Below are 17,610 nucleotides of genomic sequence, written 5' to 3' on the forward strand. Positions count from 1 at the left end.
GTCAGCCTGCTTGTGGCTTATTTCCAACATTGATAAATTCTTATCATTTGCTCTCAATGTTGTTTGACATCACATCTCGGCTCTCTGGAACCCTACTAACAACAGGCTGAGTGACTAAATACACTATTCACCAAAGTGAATAAAAACAGAGCAGATTTCAGGTTAAACACTCAGAGAAACCAAATCCTGTGAGGTAGGATGGTGGGTCCAGGTGGGGCTTGGCTGAGAGCAGTGTTTGCTCGTGGTTTTGGGGCTCACTGAATAGAGGCTGTGCACATTTCCCTGTGGACTGAAGTTTTGATACTTTGATACTGATTATGTGAGATAATATTAAACTTAAAGTTTAAATGTGCAATACAATATGTGCATTCTTATCAAACTGTACTAAGCTCCTTGCTGCTGGGCAATTACATCCATATGTTTTTTATTGTGCAATACATACAGACCACTTTATTGTCCATTAAACTTGCATAAAATGGAAAATTGTCTTTGGCACTGGCATGGAGTACAAAAACACATCATACAAAACAATAGAAAAGAACGGCACATTAAAAGTTCACTGCATTATATGTCAGCACAATTTGAAAGTGCTATAGAATAAGCAAAAAGTGCTACAGTATAAACACTTGTTGGTTAGTCTTATTCTGTATTTTTAAAACCTTTTTTTATTTGTTACTGCAATATTTCTAAGCCAATGCAACATAATTTTGTTTTGATGCATTCTGTATGGTGTTCAATCTGAATGACAATAAAGTCCAAGTTTTTTTTTACAGTACCTTAATAGAACTTAGAGCTGATCTGTAATCACATTACACATGGACAAATTGATACAAATTGTGCCTTTCAATTGAAGTACTGACCATATATGAGTTTGTTATATCAAAATTCATACAGCCACAATCTGTGTGTCTGTAAATGAAAAATAGAATGTGTAACAACATGTCATTAATTCTACAAATACACTTTTTATTTTCTAAAACAATTGGGTGGCCAGAATTCTTCAAGTGGTTTTAAATTATATAGCAGACGGCCTTCATTTCCTTTTGATTGTTTAATCATTTAATAACATGCTGATTGATGTGACCTTGAATTGTTGCACTGTACTGCAGCTCATTCTGAGACACTTGATTAAGTTCATTTTTCAACCATTGAATTAAACTCTGACTGAACCTTCTGGGATATTTGATTAACAAGGGGGTGGTAAAAAGAAGAAGAAGAAAAAAAGTAGACATTGTTTGATTTGTACATATTTCTAAGTCTTGTGGTTTCAAACACCCTGGGTTCAAGTGTGCACACACAAATGTCACAAAAACACAGAATCACGATGAACTATCATCTTTCACAACTATTGAAAGAGATTTTAGTCACTTCCTTTCAAACGGTGGCTGTAACAATTCAATGCAGCAGCCCACAGAGCCTTTTCATGAGCAGTGTGTGAATAGTCTGACTCTTGTGGTTTTGCACCTCACCTCCACTGTACCGCAGTGAAGCTTTTGATCCTGTGGAGCCCATTTTAAATGAACCAGTGTTACACACTCTTTTAGCTTCAGTGTTAGCTTACTGTAGCTTCAAACCTAAGGCCTCCCCCTCTCAGTGTAGTTTTGTAGAGAATCTATATTGTCGTTGCTGTGTTTGTGTGCATATTGTTTGATCTGTGACAATTTAGTTTTTCTTCAGCTATGAAACCGAGCATACACTTCCACACTGTAGCGTTCTTTAGCAAATCTGAGACCTTAATTTGGGGGCGGAGCTTCTGAAGGAGTGCAGAAGAGAGGAGCGTATTTGCACTCCACCTTTACAGTACTGTATAGGGGAAACTGGGGTAAGTTGAACCACCCCTTGTTGATAGGAAGCCATAAGAAAAATTGAGCATGTGACCAAATATTTAGTAGGAAGGCATCATTTCATGGAGTCTGTGAAGGTAAGAACCACATTAGTAAAGTGGTTTGACATTTATGTCCAAAATAACATTTTTCACCCTCTAAAGTGAATTTAGTGGGTCATAGGTTTTATGAGAATTGTGTTTAGACCAAAAGAGATAATTATAAATTTGTTTTATCTGGTATCTGTGCTTCAACTAGCTAGCATGAATGTGCACCATTTTAGCTGTGGGGAGTCAATATGGTATGTAAAGTCAATATGGTCTAGCTCTGGGGTAAGTTGAACCACCTGCCCCATACACGTAATGAGTGTATTTTGGCTGTACGTGTCCTAATTATAAAATCAAGATTCTGCATTTGTGTGTTCCCGAAAGGAGGTAAAGCTGTTTAAACAAGCTTTACTTTCAAAGAGAAAGATGAGGAATTCTTCCCAAGATGCAATGTAATCGCAAAACTACCCAAACCCTGGTCCCTTAGGTTTCCTTGAAACAAAAGCCTACATCCGAACCAAGCCACAGTTCACACAATGCCACATTTTCAAGCACAGAAACTTTTGGAAATATTGCTGAAAAAACTCTGGGATTGTGTTGTAGTCCAGATGAGTGAAAACTGAGCCTTCTGGTAACAATGATGTAGACACCCATGGTCACTCGCTCATTTGGTTTTATCAGTGAAAGCAACATTGATAATTACTTTACTGTTTGTTTGTATTGTTTTGTGATTGGCTTAAAGCAGAAGTAAGCGATCCGGTCGTTTTGGCTAACTTTCTGTCAGCCGATGGAGTTAGCAGTCCCTACGTCACCACATTCACGCGCATCCCTTGGCTGCACACACAGAGAGGACTGCCCCTTTATGCCGTTCTCTCTCCTCATTGGATAAAGGTTGTAGGATACAAGGAAAGTTTTCTCCTCGGCTTACAGCAGAGCAGAGTGACTGACAGACCCGTGTTTCAGACCAAACACTCTATGTAAGTGATTGCTGTCGGAAGATATAACTATTTAAGACTTATATTAACACAAACATTCCGCTTTCTTTTGCTTTAAAGAGCTTAGATGGTCTTCTGGGGGGGGTGAAAAGTTGTTTTAAGTTGAGAATAGTGTGGATGTTGCGTAATGCTAACACCCACTCTCAGCGTATAACCGCCTTTAACCTTAAATCAAGTCCTCACCCTATATTTGATATTTATGTTAGGCGGACTTGCTGATAGTCCCCAAAAGGAATTCAAGTCCCCACATAGTGACTGTGTAAACTGGTTTATACCCCTGCAATATAAGTCATACAGGCCCATGTACACACACCTTATTGATAACAGACATTATTACCCACCGGCAGCCCTGGAGCCAGGCACCCGCCTTAAACTTGGCTGACCAGAGGGTGTGGCCTGTAGTGGTCAGGGATGAATTTCATTAAATATGTGCAAATGTAGCATTAATGTGTGAGTGAATGAATGAAACCACAAGGTGACATGAGACAGAAACTTTATCAGGATTCCTGGTGCCCTGCAGGACTGGCTCTTTTTTTTACACAGTATCAGCAGTTTAAAATGATACAGGCCCAAAGCCCTTATTCAAAGTCTGAACACTACCTAGTCTAGAAATGTCATCGACTAATTAAAAGTACTGAACGTTCTCGGCTCTGTTCTGATGCAGCGTGCACATGAGCATCTGAATTCTTATGGGAAGCCTGTAGGGGAAAATGTGTCACCGCCCACACAGAGAAAAAAGTAATGCCAGTATAACTTACACTAGAGAGTGATTTTGTCTTTACTGTGTAAAAGTTGCGATGCTTTCATTGCTAAAACTGCCTGCGTGTGTAATAGTTAGCTTACTAGTAATTATCTGAAAAGCCGTGAGCGTGAGGAGGGAGGCATCTCATTTTCAGAATGTGTGAGACTGATGACTGGAAGGCTAAATGGTAAATGGACTTTGCATTTATATTGCACCTTTCTAGTCTCTACAACCGCTAGAGTGTTTTACACTTCTAGTCACATTCACCCGTTCACACAAACATCATATGCTTTTTTTTCAATCTACATTGCACATTTCTATCTAACCATTTACACCAGTGATACATCAGGGCCAAGTATTTTTTGGCTCTAGTATCTTGCCTGAGGATACTTCAACATGTGGACTGGAGGAGCTGTGGATGGAAGCACCAACCTTCTGGTTAGTGGATGATCTGCTCTACTGTATCTCCTGATTTAGTGATTCATGTTCCTGATTATTGTATCATGACAGCCAGCGGATTCATCACCCGTGTGGTGTGGAGCTTCTGCTCCATGAAGAATTGGTTTTGTTTTTGTTTTTTTGAAATAAAATCATGGACAGTACATGTTAGCTAAATCTAAGTCCTTCTGGTTTAGGCTTATTGGACAATTGCCTTAGAAACCTGTCAAATGTCAAATATGCATTGTTATTTACTGCATAGTTACATTTTTATAATGGCTAAGTGCTTCAGCATACTTTCTGCATCCAAGCTGCTCGATCCATTAAGAGTCTGTCGTGGTCTGACATTGCACTTGAATTCATATTAAACACACTGTGCACATAGCGGTCTGGGTAGCAGCACAGTCTGGACATGGGCAAATGCTGTGCTTGCATGTGTCAACTTAAGTCTCCATGTGAACGGACCACAGCAGTAGAGATAAGAGTGGAGAACGCACTGAGACATTTTTCTGCTCTTGTACATCAAAGCAGCAGAGCAGAGCAGCAACACTTCTACGTGATATGATGCATAAAGGCTCATGAGTCAATACTGAAATAACTGACTATTGGTTATGTGATCTATAATGCTGGTTTGAACATGTATGATACATTTCGAGGCATTATCGCCCTTATTCAGCCATATTTTCACTGCAGTACGGCTCAATACACAGCTTCTTGTTGTTGTTGCAGTGCAGTGGGTTGTCAACGATTATGAATAATTAATGATGTAATAAAATAGATTTTTTTTGGCATTTCAAAAATATTATATTATTTTCTATACATTATTATAAATTCATAGTGTTTTGTCTGTAATGTGAACGCTTTGGCCTGTTTAATATATAAAAATGCCATTTTCCTCAGTTATTGTTTAGTTTTGCCACTTAGTCTGTATTTTTCACAGATGACATCTTGACATTTCATAGCAGAGAACCCAGGCTACAGGTCTGAATGGAGTGCAGTGATTTGTTATTAGTTACAGCTTTGCTTTGCCTGCTGTGACATGTGATTGAAAAGGCCTAAAAACACCACATTTGCCGCATTCAGAGCTGCTGCTGCTGAAGTTTAGATACACACTTTATATTGCAGCTTAAGGAATCTGTCAATTGAAGATGTGATTTGCCATCTCTCTGCCCTCACTTGTCATTTTTCCTGGTGTGGACCTTCACCTGTCAGCAACCGGTAATTACACAGCAGGCTTCCTGCTGCTGTAAAACTATCTCCTCTGATTAACTTGGCCTTGCAGCAAAATGGTATCAATGTGCCTGTTGATGTCACCACCGCCCTTTTCTTACCTGTGTGTTAATGAAGCTGTAACATGAAAAATGTGTGTAACTAACACTGCTCTACTCTGACAGCCTTTGTGTTGCAGGTTGTGTTTAATATGTGAAACAGGCAATGGAGCAAGAAGCAGTGTCAAAGAGCGCTGTTTATTAAAAACATTTATTGGATTTTTTTTGTGTGTGTTTATTGAATGGTACAGGGTGATTTTACCTGCACCCTTACAGTACCTACATCAACCCATACCCTCATGTATTGCTAATTAGACTCGGGACTGTGTGTGTCATTGAGTTACATCACTCTGAGCACCTTACTTGGTTTGCTGCAGCTGTGTTGAAAGGGAGAAGGTACAACTTTATCATTGTCATGGCTTGGTGAAGTTTGGTGACCTCGTGTAATCCCATCACAGTTCCACCCAGCTGCAACCTGAGCAGAGGTCGAGTGAGTGAATGGAAACAACTGTGTGGGCGTAAAGGAGCTTGAATAATACAGTCCTATATATGATATAACAGGCAAGGAAAAACTATATCAATATTTGATATGTCCCATATTGAACCCTTGCTGCCATGCTTTATTTGAAGTGTTGATCCATAAGAAATTATATTTGTGGTTTTACCCCAAAACCATCTTGGAACAACGGGTCAGTGAGCAAATCAGAAGAGAGGAGGCCCTGAGCCTCTGTTCTGTCTCTCTTCCTCTCTTCTCTCTGAGTGATTCCATAAAAATACAGCAGGTTTCACTTGAACACTGAGAAAAAACAAATCCTACAATTTTGGATGGTGGGTCCAGGTGGGCGGGGATTAGGATATGTTTTATTACAGAAGTCCTGACGGCTGGTTTTAAGGCTCAGTTTATGAAGCCAGGCTGTGTGCATTTCTCTGTTGACTGAAGCTTTGATGCGTTCACAGTATTAAAGGGATAGTTCAACATTTTTGGCAAATTGGCCCATTGCCATAATCGCTATAGTCATAGCAGTAGGTTTGTTACCTTTATTTGTCGGTGTAAGCTATTTTTAGAACGGCAGAGCAGAGCAGCAGGCTGCTCAGAGCTACACTATAGGCTAAAGGAATTTCTTGGTTTCCCTCATCAAACTAATCAAATACAAAATCCCAAAACTCCAAAACGCTTTTGTGGACAAGTTGTGACCTGCACAATCACCACGCTATGAGATAATAATGTAACGTTACGAAACGGAGCCGTTTTCGAGGTAAATACAGAGTCTGCTTGCTGAAAAACTGTCCCTGAACACAACGCGCATCGGCGGTTTAGCATGAATTTACCTCTAAAACAACTCTGTCTCGTAATGTTCCATTATTATCTCATAGTGTGGTGATTGTGCAGCTCACAACTTGTCCACGACAGCGTTTTGGAGTTTTTGGGTTGTGTATTTGATGAGATTGATGAGGGAAACCAAGAAATTCCCTTAGCCTCCATAGCATAGCCCTGAGCAGCCTGCTGCTCCGCTCTGCCGTTCTAAAAATAGCTTACACCGACAAATAAAGGTAATGAACCTACTGCTATGACTATAGTGATTATGGCAATGGGCCAATATTTGCCAAAAATGTTGAACTATCCCTTTATTACAAAACCTAGAGCTGATCTATAATGTAACTACATAATGACATCTATAAGGCCTTAAACAACGGCTCAGATATCTGAAAGAGGGCACTTGTAGAGATATACTCACAAATAATGAGCACAGTATCATTTTGGTTTCAACCTTTCAGCTCACTTTCTGCCAAGGAAAATGGATTTGTGGCTGGAAACACCTTGAAGTTTTCTCATGATGTTGTTGTTGTTTTTTCTAAACTTAAGTACATTTTAACTTAAACAATCTGATAAGTCACCTAATATACCCAAACTAATCACTTGACTTCTGGAAAATGTATGGAACAGCATGAGATGAATGTAACTCCTGGAAAACGGATAATCTACAGTATAATCCTGCCTTATCTTATCATGTTGGTCAGAACATACAGATAATGCAAAGAGGTCCACGTCTAGAGGCCAAGCTGTCCCATAATATCATTTTAGCCTGAGACAGTCCGGTTAGAGCTAGAAAAGTTTTACTGTCCTCAGATGATAGCATGGTGATCATTGTGACCTTGAATGTTTGTAATTCAGTTTATTGCATGGTGCAGAAAAAACTGCAGTCACGACTCTAGGTGGCGCTGGTAATGGCGACACGCAGTAGCAGCTGTGGTGAGAGTTGCTTTCATGCCATGGATACTGAATATATTGCATCAAAGTATTAGTTGTTTTTTTTTCTTACAGTGGATCAGGTGTGTGTCCAGTTTACCTTGGTGCCAGATTTCAGACTTTGCTATGGAGAAAATAATCTCCACATGCAGTACAGTCCTTCTATCCAATAACGTGACAATAAAATGTGTCACAAAACATCTAAATTCTGATCCTGGTTCTGATTCTTTCACCTGCATTGGTTTTCATTGTTTGATTGTCAGAAAAAAACACAGCCTAAAGTTTCTCCATGGTTGTCTGGTCAGCTGTGCTAACACCACTCATATCTCAGTGAACGGTTCTGCACGATTTTTGTCTCAAAACGCTGTGTTGTGATATATCAAGATTACTGACCATGTGTGTGTGGATGGCGAAACTTTTGCACAACATGGTTCAATATTTACATTTACTCTGTATATTGTATTTTTATCACCTTATTGAAATCAGTGCTCTGCTATTCTCCATCTCTGCCTTTTGAATTGTGTTTCCTACCTGAAGATAAAGCTGGTTACACTTCACATGAACTGCAGCGTTAGACACACAAAATATTTTAATACCAGCCACAGTACATGGCACATGCAGTATATTACTTGGCTGGCAGCTTTAATAGATAACAGATAGATTTAATCACATGCTTTATAATAACAATCCACACTATCAAACTTCTGTGTGTCAAAACATTGTCATGGAATTGATAACATAATTGTATCAGAATCATGAACAACAGTAATAATTGACATTGTTGGACTAATAATTAATTCGTGAGTAAAACCATAAACCACTGTGGTGAAAGTCTCCCTTTGATCGGAGACATAGATCCTGGACGTCATAAATGCAGAGGGCAGAGGGCAGTGTCCATGCGCGGCAGTGGGAGGAGGAGCGGAGACTCACCAGGTCAGAGGGTGCAGGCCCTGAGAGCTGAACGTACTACTGTAACCTAAGACACAAACAAATACAGAAAACAAATTCATAAAGTTGACAATGGGCTAAAAAACAATCTCTTCTATGTGTCTGTATGTCATTCAATCACAATGGAAGTGTTTCTGTGACAGACTTGGCTAAAGACTATAGGCCATATTCCATGTTGTAAACTGTTTTCTTGTCTGTATACAACATCTATGTCACGTCTGTCCGTCCTGAGTGAGGGATCCCTCCTCTGTCTCTCACCCTGAGGTTTCTCCTGGTTTTTCTTGGGGAGTTTTTCCTCAGTGGATGTGAGGGTTTAAGGACAGAGGATGTTGTTATGATGCTGTGTAAAGCCCTTCGAGACAAACTGCTTGTAGGAACACAGTTTAGCTCAGGAGGCGCTCCATATAAAGAGGCTATAGTCCTCGCTACAACCTGGATCGAATCCCAATTCTGATGGCCCTTTGCTGCATATCATTCCCCCTCTCTCTGCCTCCCCATTTCCTCTCTCTGTCAACTATCAATTAAAGGCAAAAAAGCCCCCAAATATACTTGAAAAAAGGCTATATTGCCTTGCCTCAGCAGTACATATGTGTAATCATATCTGAATCATGCAATACTGACATCATAATAAACCAAGCAAACACATTATTGAGCAAAAGAAGCAAAATCAAACGTGTTTGCACTATTTTTTAATTTCCTGTAAACACTTGGCAAAACTATTGCATTGTTAAATAGATGGAGTTGTTTTGTTGATCTGTATTGTTCTTGTGTCTTTGCATGTGTTTTCTTAAGTTGCAGTCTCAGGGCCTCTACATACCCAAATTAAAGGAATAGTGAATATCATTTTTCACGTAACAATGTTATTCTAATTTTATAGTAGTTAGACTTTTCTTTCAGCACACTTGAGTGAAATGAGTGAATCTTCTCATTTGTCATGGACAAGCAGTATAAGATCTGAGCTAAATATTGGAGATAAACTGATGAGACAGACATCAGTCATTATACTGTAAATAAAGACTCAATATCTACAGCAACCTATACTATATGTGAAAATGATGGGAGACATGACAAAACACTCTAAAAATCACATATTTTTATTTACAAATATTAACGTCTTAAATACAGAGGGATAATAAATGCTACAGTACATTAAACATCTGGAGTTTAAATGTTCGAAGTTGAAAATAAATCCAAGGGCCATTCATGCATATCATAAAAAATATAAAAATAACATTCAGAACCACCAACAGTTAAGTTACAACAGACAGAGGCAGGTGGCCAAGTCTGAACAATAAACCGAAAACATCATAAAACAAACATCACATGCCCAGAAACAGCAGGTTGGTGATATGTTCAAGACTTCTTATTCTTCAGCGTGATAGTCAGTGGCAGTGCTAAGGGAATCACCAACATACCACAACCTGAGGAGTGATGAGCAATTAGGAGTGTATTACAGATATATTATTGCATTTAGAGAAAAGTCATAGTTGATGATATTAGAGATGTGTAGATCTAACAGCATCCTTAGTGTCCTCGTCCCGCGTCATGGCCGGGTTATCGTACATCTCCAGGCTCTTCCTGCTGTTCTTTCTTATCTTTTCATCCTCTTCCTCTTCCTTTTTGCAGCACTTTTTGCAGCATGGGCAGCAGCAGCAGTGTTTGCCGCAGAAGCCCAGCATGGAGGTCACCACCCTGTCCATGGGTTCCAGGGAGCGCAGGGGCAGGGGCAAGAAGTCCCAGGTGCGCAGGAGCTCGGGCAGTCGGCGGGGGCAACGGGACTGCATCACGTTGACTATGACCACGAAGACGACCAGCGCGACGATGGGCACGCCGACGCCGGCCAGCACCTGCCAGCCGGCCATCGACAGGCCGAACACGGACAGAGGGAAGACCAGGAAACACAGGAAGAGGTAGAGGGCGGCAAACCAGCGGTACTGAGCCGTATGGTTCCCCAGCCCTCTGGCCAGCCGGATGGGCACGCGCATGAAGGGGATGGGATACCACAGTAAGATCCCCATGATGTTGAAGAAGAAATGGCAAAGTGCAATCTAGAAAAAAAAACACAAATAGATACATTTTAAACATGACTGGTACACTGCTTACCATGTTTTTCTTTTAGATCAATGATAAAATATACTGTGGTTTAAAGAAAAAAATATAAATACACATACATTTCCTAACCAATGCCTTTGCCCATACTAGTATTTTCTTTTCTTCTTTTCTTCTTTCTTTTTTTTGTATATGTTCTTTATCCATTTTTAATTTACTTTAAAGTTTTATTTTTTATTTTCTGTGTGTGTCTTGTCTATCAGTCTCCTTTTCAGTAATGTGTATTGTCCATATGTGTGTGTGCCTTGGTGTTATTCACTCATGTCATGTTCTTTTCTTCTAACTTGAAAATTGAAATACAATTTTGATTTAAAAAAAAAAAAGAAAAAGAAAAAAGTTAAAGATGGATGTAAAAGGGATGAAGAATAAAATAAGATACATAGAGAAAATAAAAAGAGGGTCAGTCAGAGGCTTCAGGGAAAGACTTTTCATAGTTACTCAGTAATGTGTTGCTTATATGGTTGTTTATCAAGATGAGAGATTTAATCAGAGAGTTTAGTTCCATTAGAAAAGGGTGTTGATTTAGCACATTTTTGTTTGTGAATAAACCATGTTCACCATTGTAGATGGTACAGATGTTTGATAACAGGGGATCAAAGTTATTACATTTCATCCTGTTGGAATATATAGATACTTCACCCAATCTATTAAACAGCAACGTATTATTCAAATAAAATTAAAAAAAGTCAAATTCCCAAAAGAGCTTATGGAAAACTAAGGGGATCCACAAAGTCACTGGAATTCAGCCTTGGGGAAACATGAACATTTGCAGAAAAAGTCATTGCAATACTTTATTAGTTATTGAGATATTTGTTAACGTGGATCACAGTGTCACTGCTAGTCTGAGTAAAAAAACGAGGGAATCTGCGTCTCACCTGCAGTGATGGGGCTAGTGTTTCTGAAGGACTAGCCATAGCAGCCAGTATAGCAGTGGTCGTGGTGCCAATATTTGAGCCCAGTGTCAGAGGATAGGCTCTCTCCAGGCTGATGACACCAATACCTGTTGACAGAGGATCTGTGAGGACTAATTCCTGCAACGATTCAATAAAATCAAATAAATACAATGTATTTTAATGGTAACTTACCAACAAGAGGAGTTATAGCTGAGGTGAAAACAGAACTGCTCTGGACAATGAAGGTCATCCCGGCTCCCACCACCATTGCAAGGTAGCCAGTGACCCAGCTGAAGGGGAAGGGGAAGTCTGCGGTGATATAGAAGCAATGGAGGTGAGCAATGAACCTGATGAAGTGAGCACACAGTCCGACCGCATGCACACAGCAAACAAGGACTTTTTGATTAAGACAGTGTTTGTTCCTGAGCTTCCTCCATCACACAGCAGGTAGCAGGACCTGGAGGTGAGCCAGAGGAGCACCAGGTATAAGACTCTACCTGTGCTGCTCATCAAGCATCATCACCACCAAAGCAGATGTGCTGACTATCAAACAGGCTTTTTAGAACCGGGCGTACGCCGAGGGCAGAAATCTCCTTTTTTTTTTTCTATTCCGTACCTGTGTTGAGCACTTTCTTGATGACTACGGCCACCTGTCCCTGCAGCATGGAGTTGAGCAGCTTGACAATGAGGATGAGGCAGGTGCAGAGGACGAACAGAGACAGAGCCAGGAGGATGAGGCCCACCGCCAGGTCCGGCAGGTTAGCGTTGACGAAGAGGTGCTTGCCTACATTAGATGAGAGAGGAGGGGGGGGGGGGTATTGGAATTTACATGTCCACATTTAATGCATTCATTCAGTGTTCTGTAATCGAGCTTTGTCCCATACGGTTTGGTACATGTCTAACTGTCTGTGTAAATGTCTTGTAATGTGAGTTTAAATGTTCATTAATAATAATAAAAAAACAAAAAAAAAACAATATGATGAAGTAATATTGACAATAATTATTAGAGGATATTATGATAAAAAGGACATATACGTTTTTTTTTACTTCTTCCTACTCCCGAGCATGTTAAGACTGTTGATGAGTATAATTTATTCATTTTATTTGTTTTCTATTTACTTTTTTATTTCCCTTTGTTATGGTTTGCAATGTCTTCTGTCAGGCGCAGGCGACGATGCTAACCGTTTCGCCAAGAGGTTGACAACCGCTTGACAAATTGGTTAGCACGCCTTTTTTTCGTGAATAGATAACAGGAGAAATTACATAATGTCCCTTTAAATAAATGAATAAATAAAAAAAGCCTTATGGGTATGACTCACTTTACATTAAACTGAATGGAACTGATAAAGATGTTGTTGATGGGGAAAAGTATCAGTTCCCTGTGATTAAAAACAAACTGATGGTGATTTTACATCCATCCATCTCTGTCTCATAAAAGTGAATAAAGGGGGAATTCAAGTACTAGTGGAAGAATAGTTTGATACTCTGAAGCTACATTATGGTCATGTGGCATTTCAGCATGAATAGACCTATTGTGCAGGTGGACGGGGCAGCACGGGGAGGGTGTGTGTGTGTGTGTGTGTGTGTGTGTGTGTGTGTGTGTGTGTTATTAGCTGAGTCAGTATAGCGTAGTCATTGTGGGAACATCAGAGGGTCGGCATGAAGGGCACTGTTGTGGTGGAGCGGCTCTCTCATGTTCCACTGAGTTTTAGTGGATCAGGTATTCCTAATTGCTTTGTAAATGCTCTTTCTTGGGGGTATTCGCTAGTGGTGGTGGTGGTTGGTGGGGGGGGCACACTTACATTTCTGCAGGTATTCAACTGAAGTCTCGTTGAACTCGGTCCAGGTCAGGTTTCCTTCTTCCCAGCACACCGCTCCGGGCGCGCAGCTCCCCACCGTCTCATTCCAGAAGGTCTGAGGGAAACAAAAAACAGCTTTAATAAATAAACGCGGCGCCACGCAACGCAGTGATGAGGAAGTCGATGCAGCTGCAGTGCGATAATCCTTAAATGTTCATTTCACCTAGACGGAATCACTGCGGTCACAAGACAAGAGGGAAAATATCAGTCATTAACACAACAAGCAGAGCTAACCATAGCTTTATCATGTGGTTTAGCTGTTATTGTGTTCTATCCAGTGGGACAAACTCATAATTTGACGTATGTGATGCAGCTTGTTGATGATTTCTCACCGTGTTGGTTCGTTTCTTGCACCACACTTTGATCAGACTCTTGTTTCTGGCGGATTCGTCACCGGTGGCGATGGCGGTGATCACAGATTTGTCCAGCTGAACAGAAGACACATGGGTTAGTCTCATTTAGTAAAAAGAAAAAGATATATTTTTTCTTTATGTTAATGTTGCATCTTCAGGTCACCGTCTCTACCTGGATGATGGAGTCCGTGAGGGGGTCTGTGATGACGTTGAGCAGCTCGGGAGCGTCCTCGCCCGACTCGATGTTGAAGGAGTCGATGATGAGGGCAGTGAGTTTGTACAGGACGCCTGTGGCAACTTCCAGGGGCAGAAGGACCAGCACGGAGAGCCAGTTGAAGAAGTCGTGGACCGTTGCACCGGCGAAGGCCCTGAAGCGAGGGAACACACTCTTGTTAGAGCGTGGAAAGAGCGTGAGCCTCTACTCTCAGGCCTCTGCACCTAAATGCACTTTGGTATTAAAGTGTTGCACTATGCACTTTAACGCATTGTGTGGACTGTTTACATTTTTTACTGTGCACTTAGAGCATTATGCATTATCATTAAAGGGATAGTTCAACATTTTGGCAAATTGGCCCATTGCCATAACCCCTATAGTCTAAGGAGTAAGTTTGTTACCTTTAATTGTTGGTGCATGCTATTTTTAGAACGGCGGAGCAGAGCCGTGAGCTGCTCAGAGCTACGCTACGGAGGCTAATGGGATTTCTTGGTTTCCCTCATCAAACTCATCAAATACACAATCCAACAACTCCAAAACGCTCTCGTGGACAAGTTGTGACCTGTACATTCACCACGCTATGAGATAACAGTTGTTTTCAAGGTAAATTCAGAGACTGCTTACCGAAAAACTGCCCCCTGATGGGAACGCACATCAACGGTTTTGCATGTATTTCCCTCTAAAACAACTCTGTCTCGTAACGTTCCGTTATTATCTCATAGCGTGGTGAATGTGCAGGTCACAACTTGTCCAGGAGAGCGTTTTGGAGTTGTTGGATTGTGTATTTGATGAGTTTGATGAGGGAAACCAAGAAATCCCATGAGCCTCTGTAGCGTAGCTCTGAGCAGCTTGCGGCTCTGCTCCGCCGTTCTAAAAATAGCTTTCACCGACAATTAAAGGACCTACGTATATCTAAAACTATAGGGATTATGGCAATGGGCTAATTTGCCAAAATGTTGAACTATCCCTTTAACAGTAATTTATTATGAATAGTATGTTTTTATTATTTGTACGACCTGTTTTTATGTACAGTACTACTGCCCTATGTTCTGGCCAGTGATATGTTGATGTTTTGGTGCTGTCTTCTGTCTATTCTGTTTGTGATGCCAGCTGCAAATTCAATTTCTCTTGGGATATAAATGAAGCTGAAGGGTTATAAACCCTAACCCCAACCTGAACCTGAACCAGACACCGTGCGTGTCTCACTACATGCTCTGATTTACCTGCGGAACTCGTTACGATCTCCGGCCTGCATCATGGCCACGATTGTGTTGGTGACAGATGTTCCGATGTTGGCTCCCATGATGATCGGCACTGCAGATGGGACCTTCAGGACTGAAAACAATAATTAGCATTATTCATGTCTAATGTGTCAAACTTTAGGAGTGATTCCAAAACCAGGGCTGCTTCTGCTGTCGTCAGCGGGAACACACAAAAAGTAGGAGTGGCTCTGCTTTACAATGGGAGTCCAATTCAACAATAAATGAATAAAAAAAAAGTCACAGCCAAGCTACAACAGCTTCGGTGATCAATAAAAGTCAAAGATGAACTGATGAAAATGTTCTTGCTTCTGTTACACAAAAAAGTGGACAATAAATTATAGTGGACAATAAACTATTATCAACAAACAGACTAATATAAAAGCAAGTAATAGAGATCTGTTAAGAAATAAGGCTAAAAGTCAAAGATGAACTGATAAAAAATGTTTCGGCTTCTGTTACATTAAAAAGTCGAGTACCAATATCTATTTTATATCATTATAAAGAGTTAATTAATATATAATCAAATCAATAAATCCTTAAATGAACATCTAGACAATGATACTTTGATGTACATAACAAAGGGTAATGAGTTCATCTGGGCAATGGATTGACTGCACAGGTTCATAATTTCCATGTGTGAGTTCATCTGGGCAATGAAGGTTCATAATTTGTGTGTGTTTAAGCAGGGCCGTCGCTAGGAATTCTGGGCCCACTGAAAAAATACTAAAGTGGGCCCCTGCCCCCTGATTTTTCCACTTTCTTTCTTAGACTATGTATCATGTTTTATTTACTTTGTTTTGATGCTAATGCAGCATTACTACGAGTATTAGTCAGGGTCTTATGCAGAATAATGCAGTCATACAAAGATTAGACTACTGGGTTTTTTGTGGGCCCTACTGGGTGCTGGGCCCTTAGAATTATCATCACCTTTCTTCCCTATACAACGGCCCTGTGTTTAAGTGAGACTGAATGCTGGCATATTAGAATGAATTGCATTTATGTGAGCGTGCATATGTGTGTGTGTGTGTACTTACATCCAGCGGACACCATGCTGACCACAATAGAGGAGGAGGTGCTGGAGCTCTGCACCAGCACTGTGACTAACACCCCGATCACCAGCCCAGCCACAGGGTTGGCCAACACAACATTGTCCTGGAAGATGTCACCGGCAGCTTTGCCTGCACACACACACATGCACAAACAAGCCGTAGGTTAAAAACACTGCACACACATTACATAAGCTGCACTTTGTTGGACCCAGCATCACCAAGTAAATACACTACATGTGCTCTGAGCTCTGTGGATTGATTTTTTTTTTTTTTTTTTTACCTCCGACCAGCTGGAAAGCAGAGCTGAGCACGTCCAGAGAGCAGATAAACAGGTAGAGAAGGCCGAGCAGCAGGGCCAGCTTCACTACAGCTGTCAGCACTCTCATTATCTTTCCATTTGTATCCAACTCTGTGAGAAGAAACACAAAGTAAGTGAATCAGAGTCACCGTGGTCACTGTGCACAGGCCTCACCCGCAAGAATGGAAAAACCTGCCTCACCTGACCACTTGACCCCGGTGTCTTTGAGCTCCGGGAGATCCCAGGGATCATCCTCCGGAGTCTCATTCACCAGGTCCACGGTGGAGTAGGACGGAGGCATGTCCTTAGCCGGAGCGTTGTCATCTAATGGTGGACAGTGGAGAGGGAGTGTTTAGGGAAAATGTGGCAAAAAACACAGTTTGAAGAGATTCACAGTATCCAAGGGAACAGGACATACTGAGAGCCGGGGAAGAGTCCGTCCCCACCTCTGGTCTCGGAGCCATGGCTGACTGGAAAAGAGAAAGAGAATATTAACTCCCATTATGAGAAATGAACTCTTAGAAATCATTAATATTAAATTACCAACAGTAACATTATTTAATGTAATTAAATCAAACACATAAGTGATTCAAATGGAGGCAGTAAATGACTTTAAGTTTTTACCTGCACAGCACCTTTTCACATTTAACTGACAATATGCAACATATTCAACTATGATACAGGAATATAATACAGCAGTGTCTAATATGTATATATAGGCCTATAGCACTGTAAAAACAAAAAAATACCCCAAAAAAGAGAGAGAGAAAACGAAAGAAAAAAAAGAGACCAGATTATCTATACCCAGACATCTGTCGCTAAACACAGCTGCACATCACACACAGTGGTCCTGCATCCTGAACTCATTCAAGTCTCTACCTCGGTGGAAAGAGTAAATCAGCCTGAAGGAAAAGCAGAGAGCAGTGATGGCGGTCAACGCACCTGTTCAGTGTGGAGCTGGCAGCGGTGAGTGGGAGGCTTCACCTGGGTTACCTGTTGCTCACTTGAAGGCAGGGCGATGCTTTTATAGCTCGGCCCCCACTCACCCTCCTGCACACACACAC

General features: G+C 40.9%; 1 protein-coding gene across 1 annotated transcript; it reads right to left on the bottom strand.

The window, feature by feature from the left end:
- Positions 1 to 9,587: 9,587 nt before the first annotated feature.
- slc34a2b (solute carrier family 34 member 2b) lies at positions 9,588 to 17,016 on the bottom strand. The gene is made up of 12 exons (XM_085773480.1): positions 16,965 to 17,016; positions 16,748 to 16,870; positions 16,529 to 16,657; positions 16,234 to 16,377; positions 15,161 to 15,272; positions 13,896 to 14,091; positions 13,703 to 13,798; positions 13,314 to 13,425; positions 12,128 to 12,295; positions 11,704 to 11,820; positions 11,494 to 11,618; positions 9,588 to 10,557 (listed from the first exon to the last, which is right to left on the bottom strand). Exons 1-12 carry the CDS (start codon positions 17,008 to 17,010, stop codon positions 10,006 to 10,008), a joined length of 1,920 nt encoding a protein of 639 aa, XP_085629606.1. The 5' UTR covers positions 17,011 to 17,016; the 3' UTR covers positions 9,588 to 10,005.
- Between the last annotated feature and the right edge of the window lie 594 nt (positions 17,017 to 17,610).

The sequence above is a fragment of the Trachurus japonicus genome, chromosome 4 (assembly GCF_045865225.1).
Source record: "Trachurus japonicus isolate A0001 chromosome 4, Traja_1.0".
NCBI lineage: Eukaryota > Metazoa > Chordata > Actinopteri > Carangiformes > Carangidae > Trachurus > Trachurus japonicus.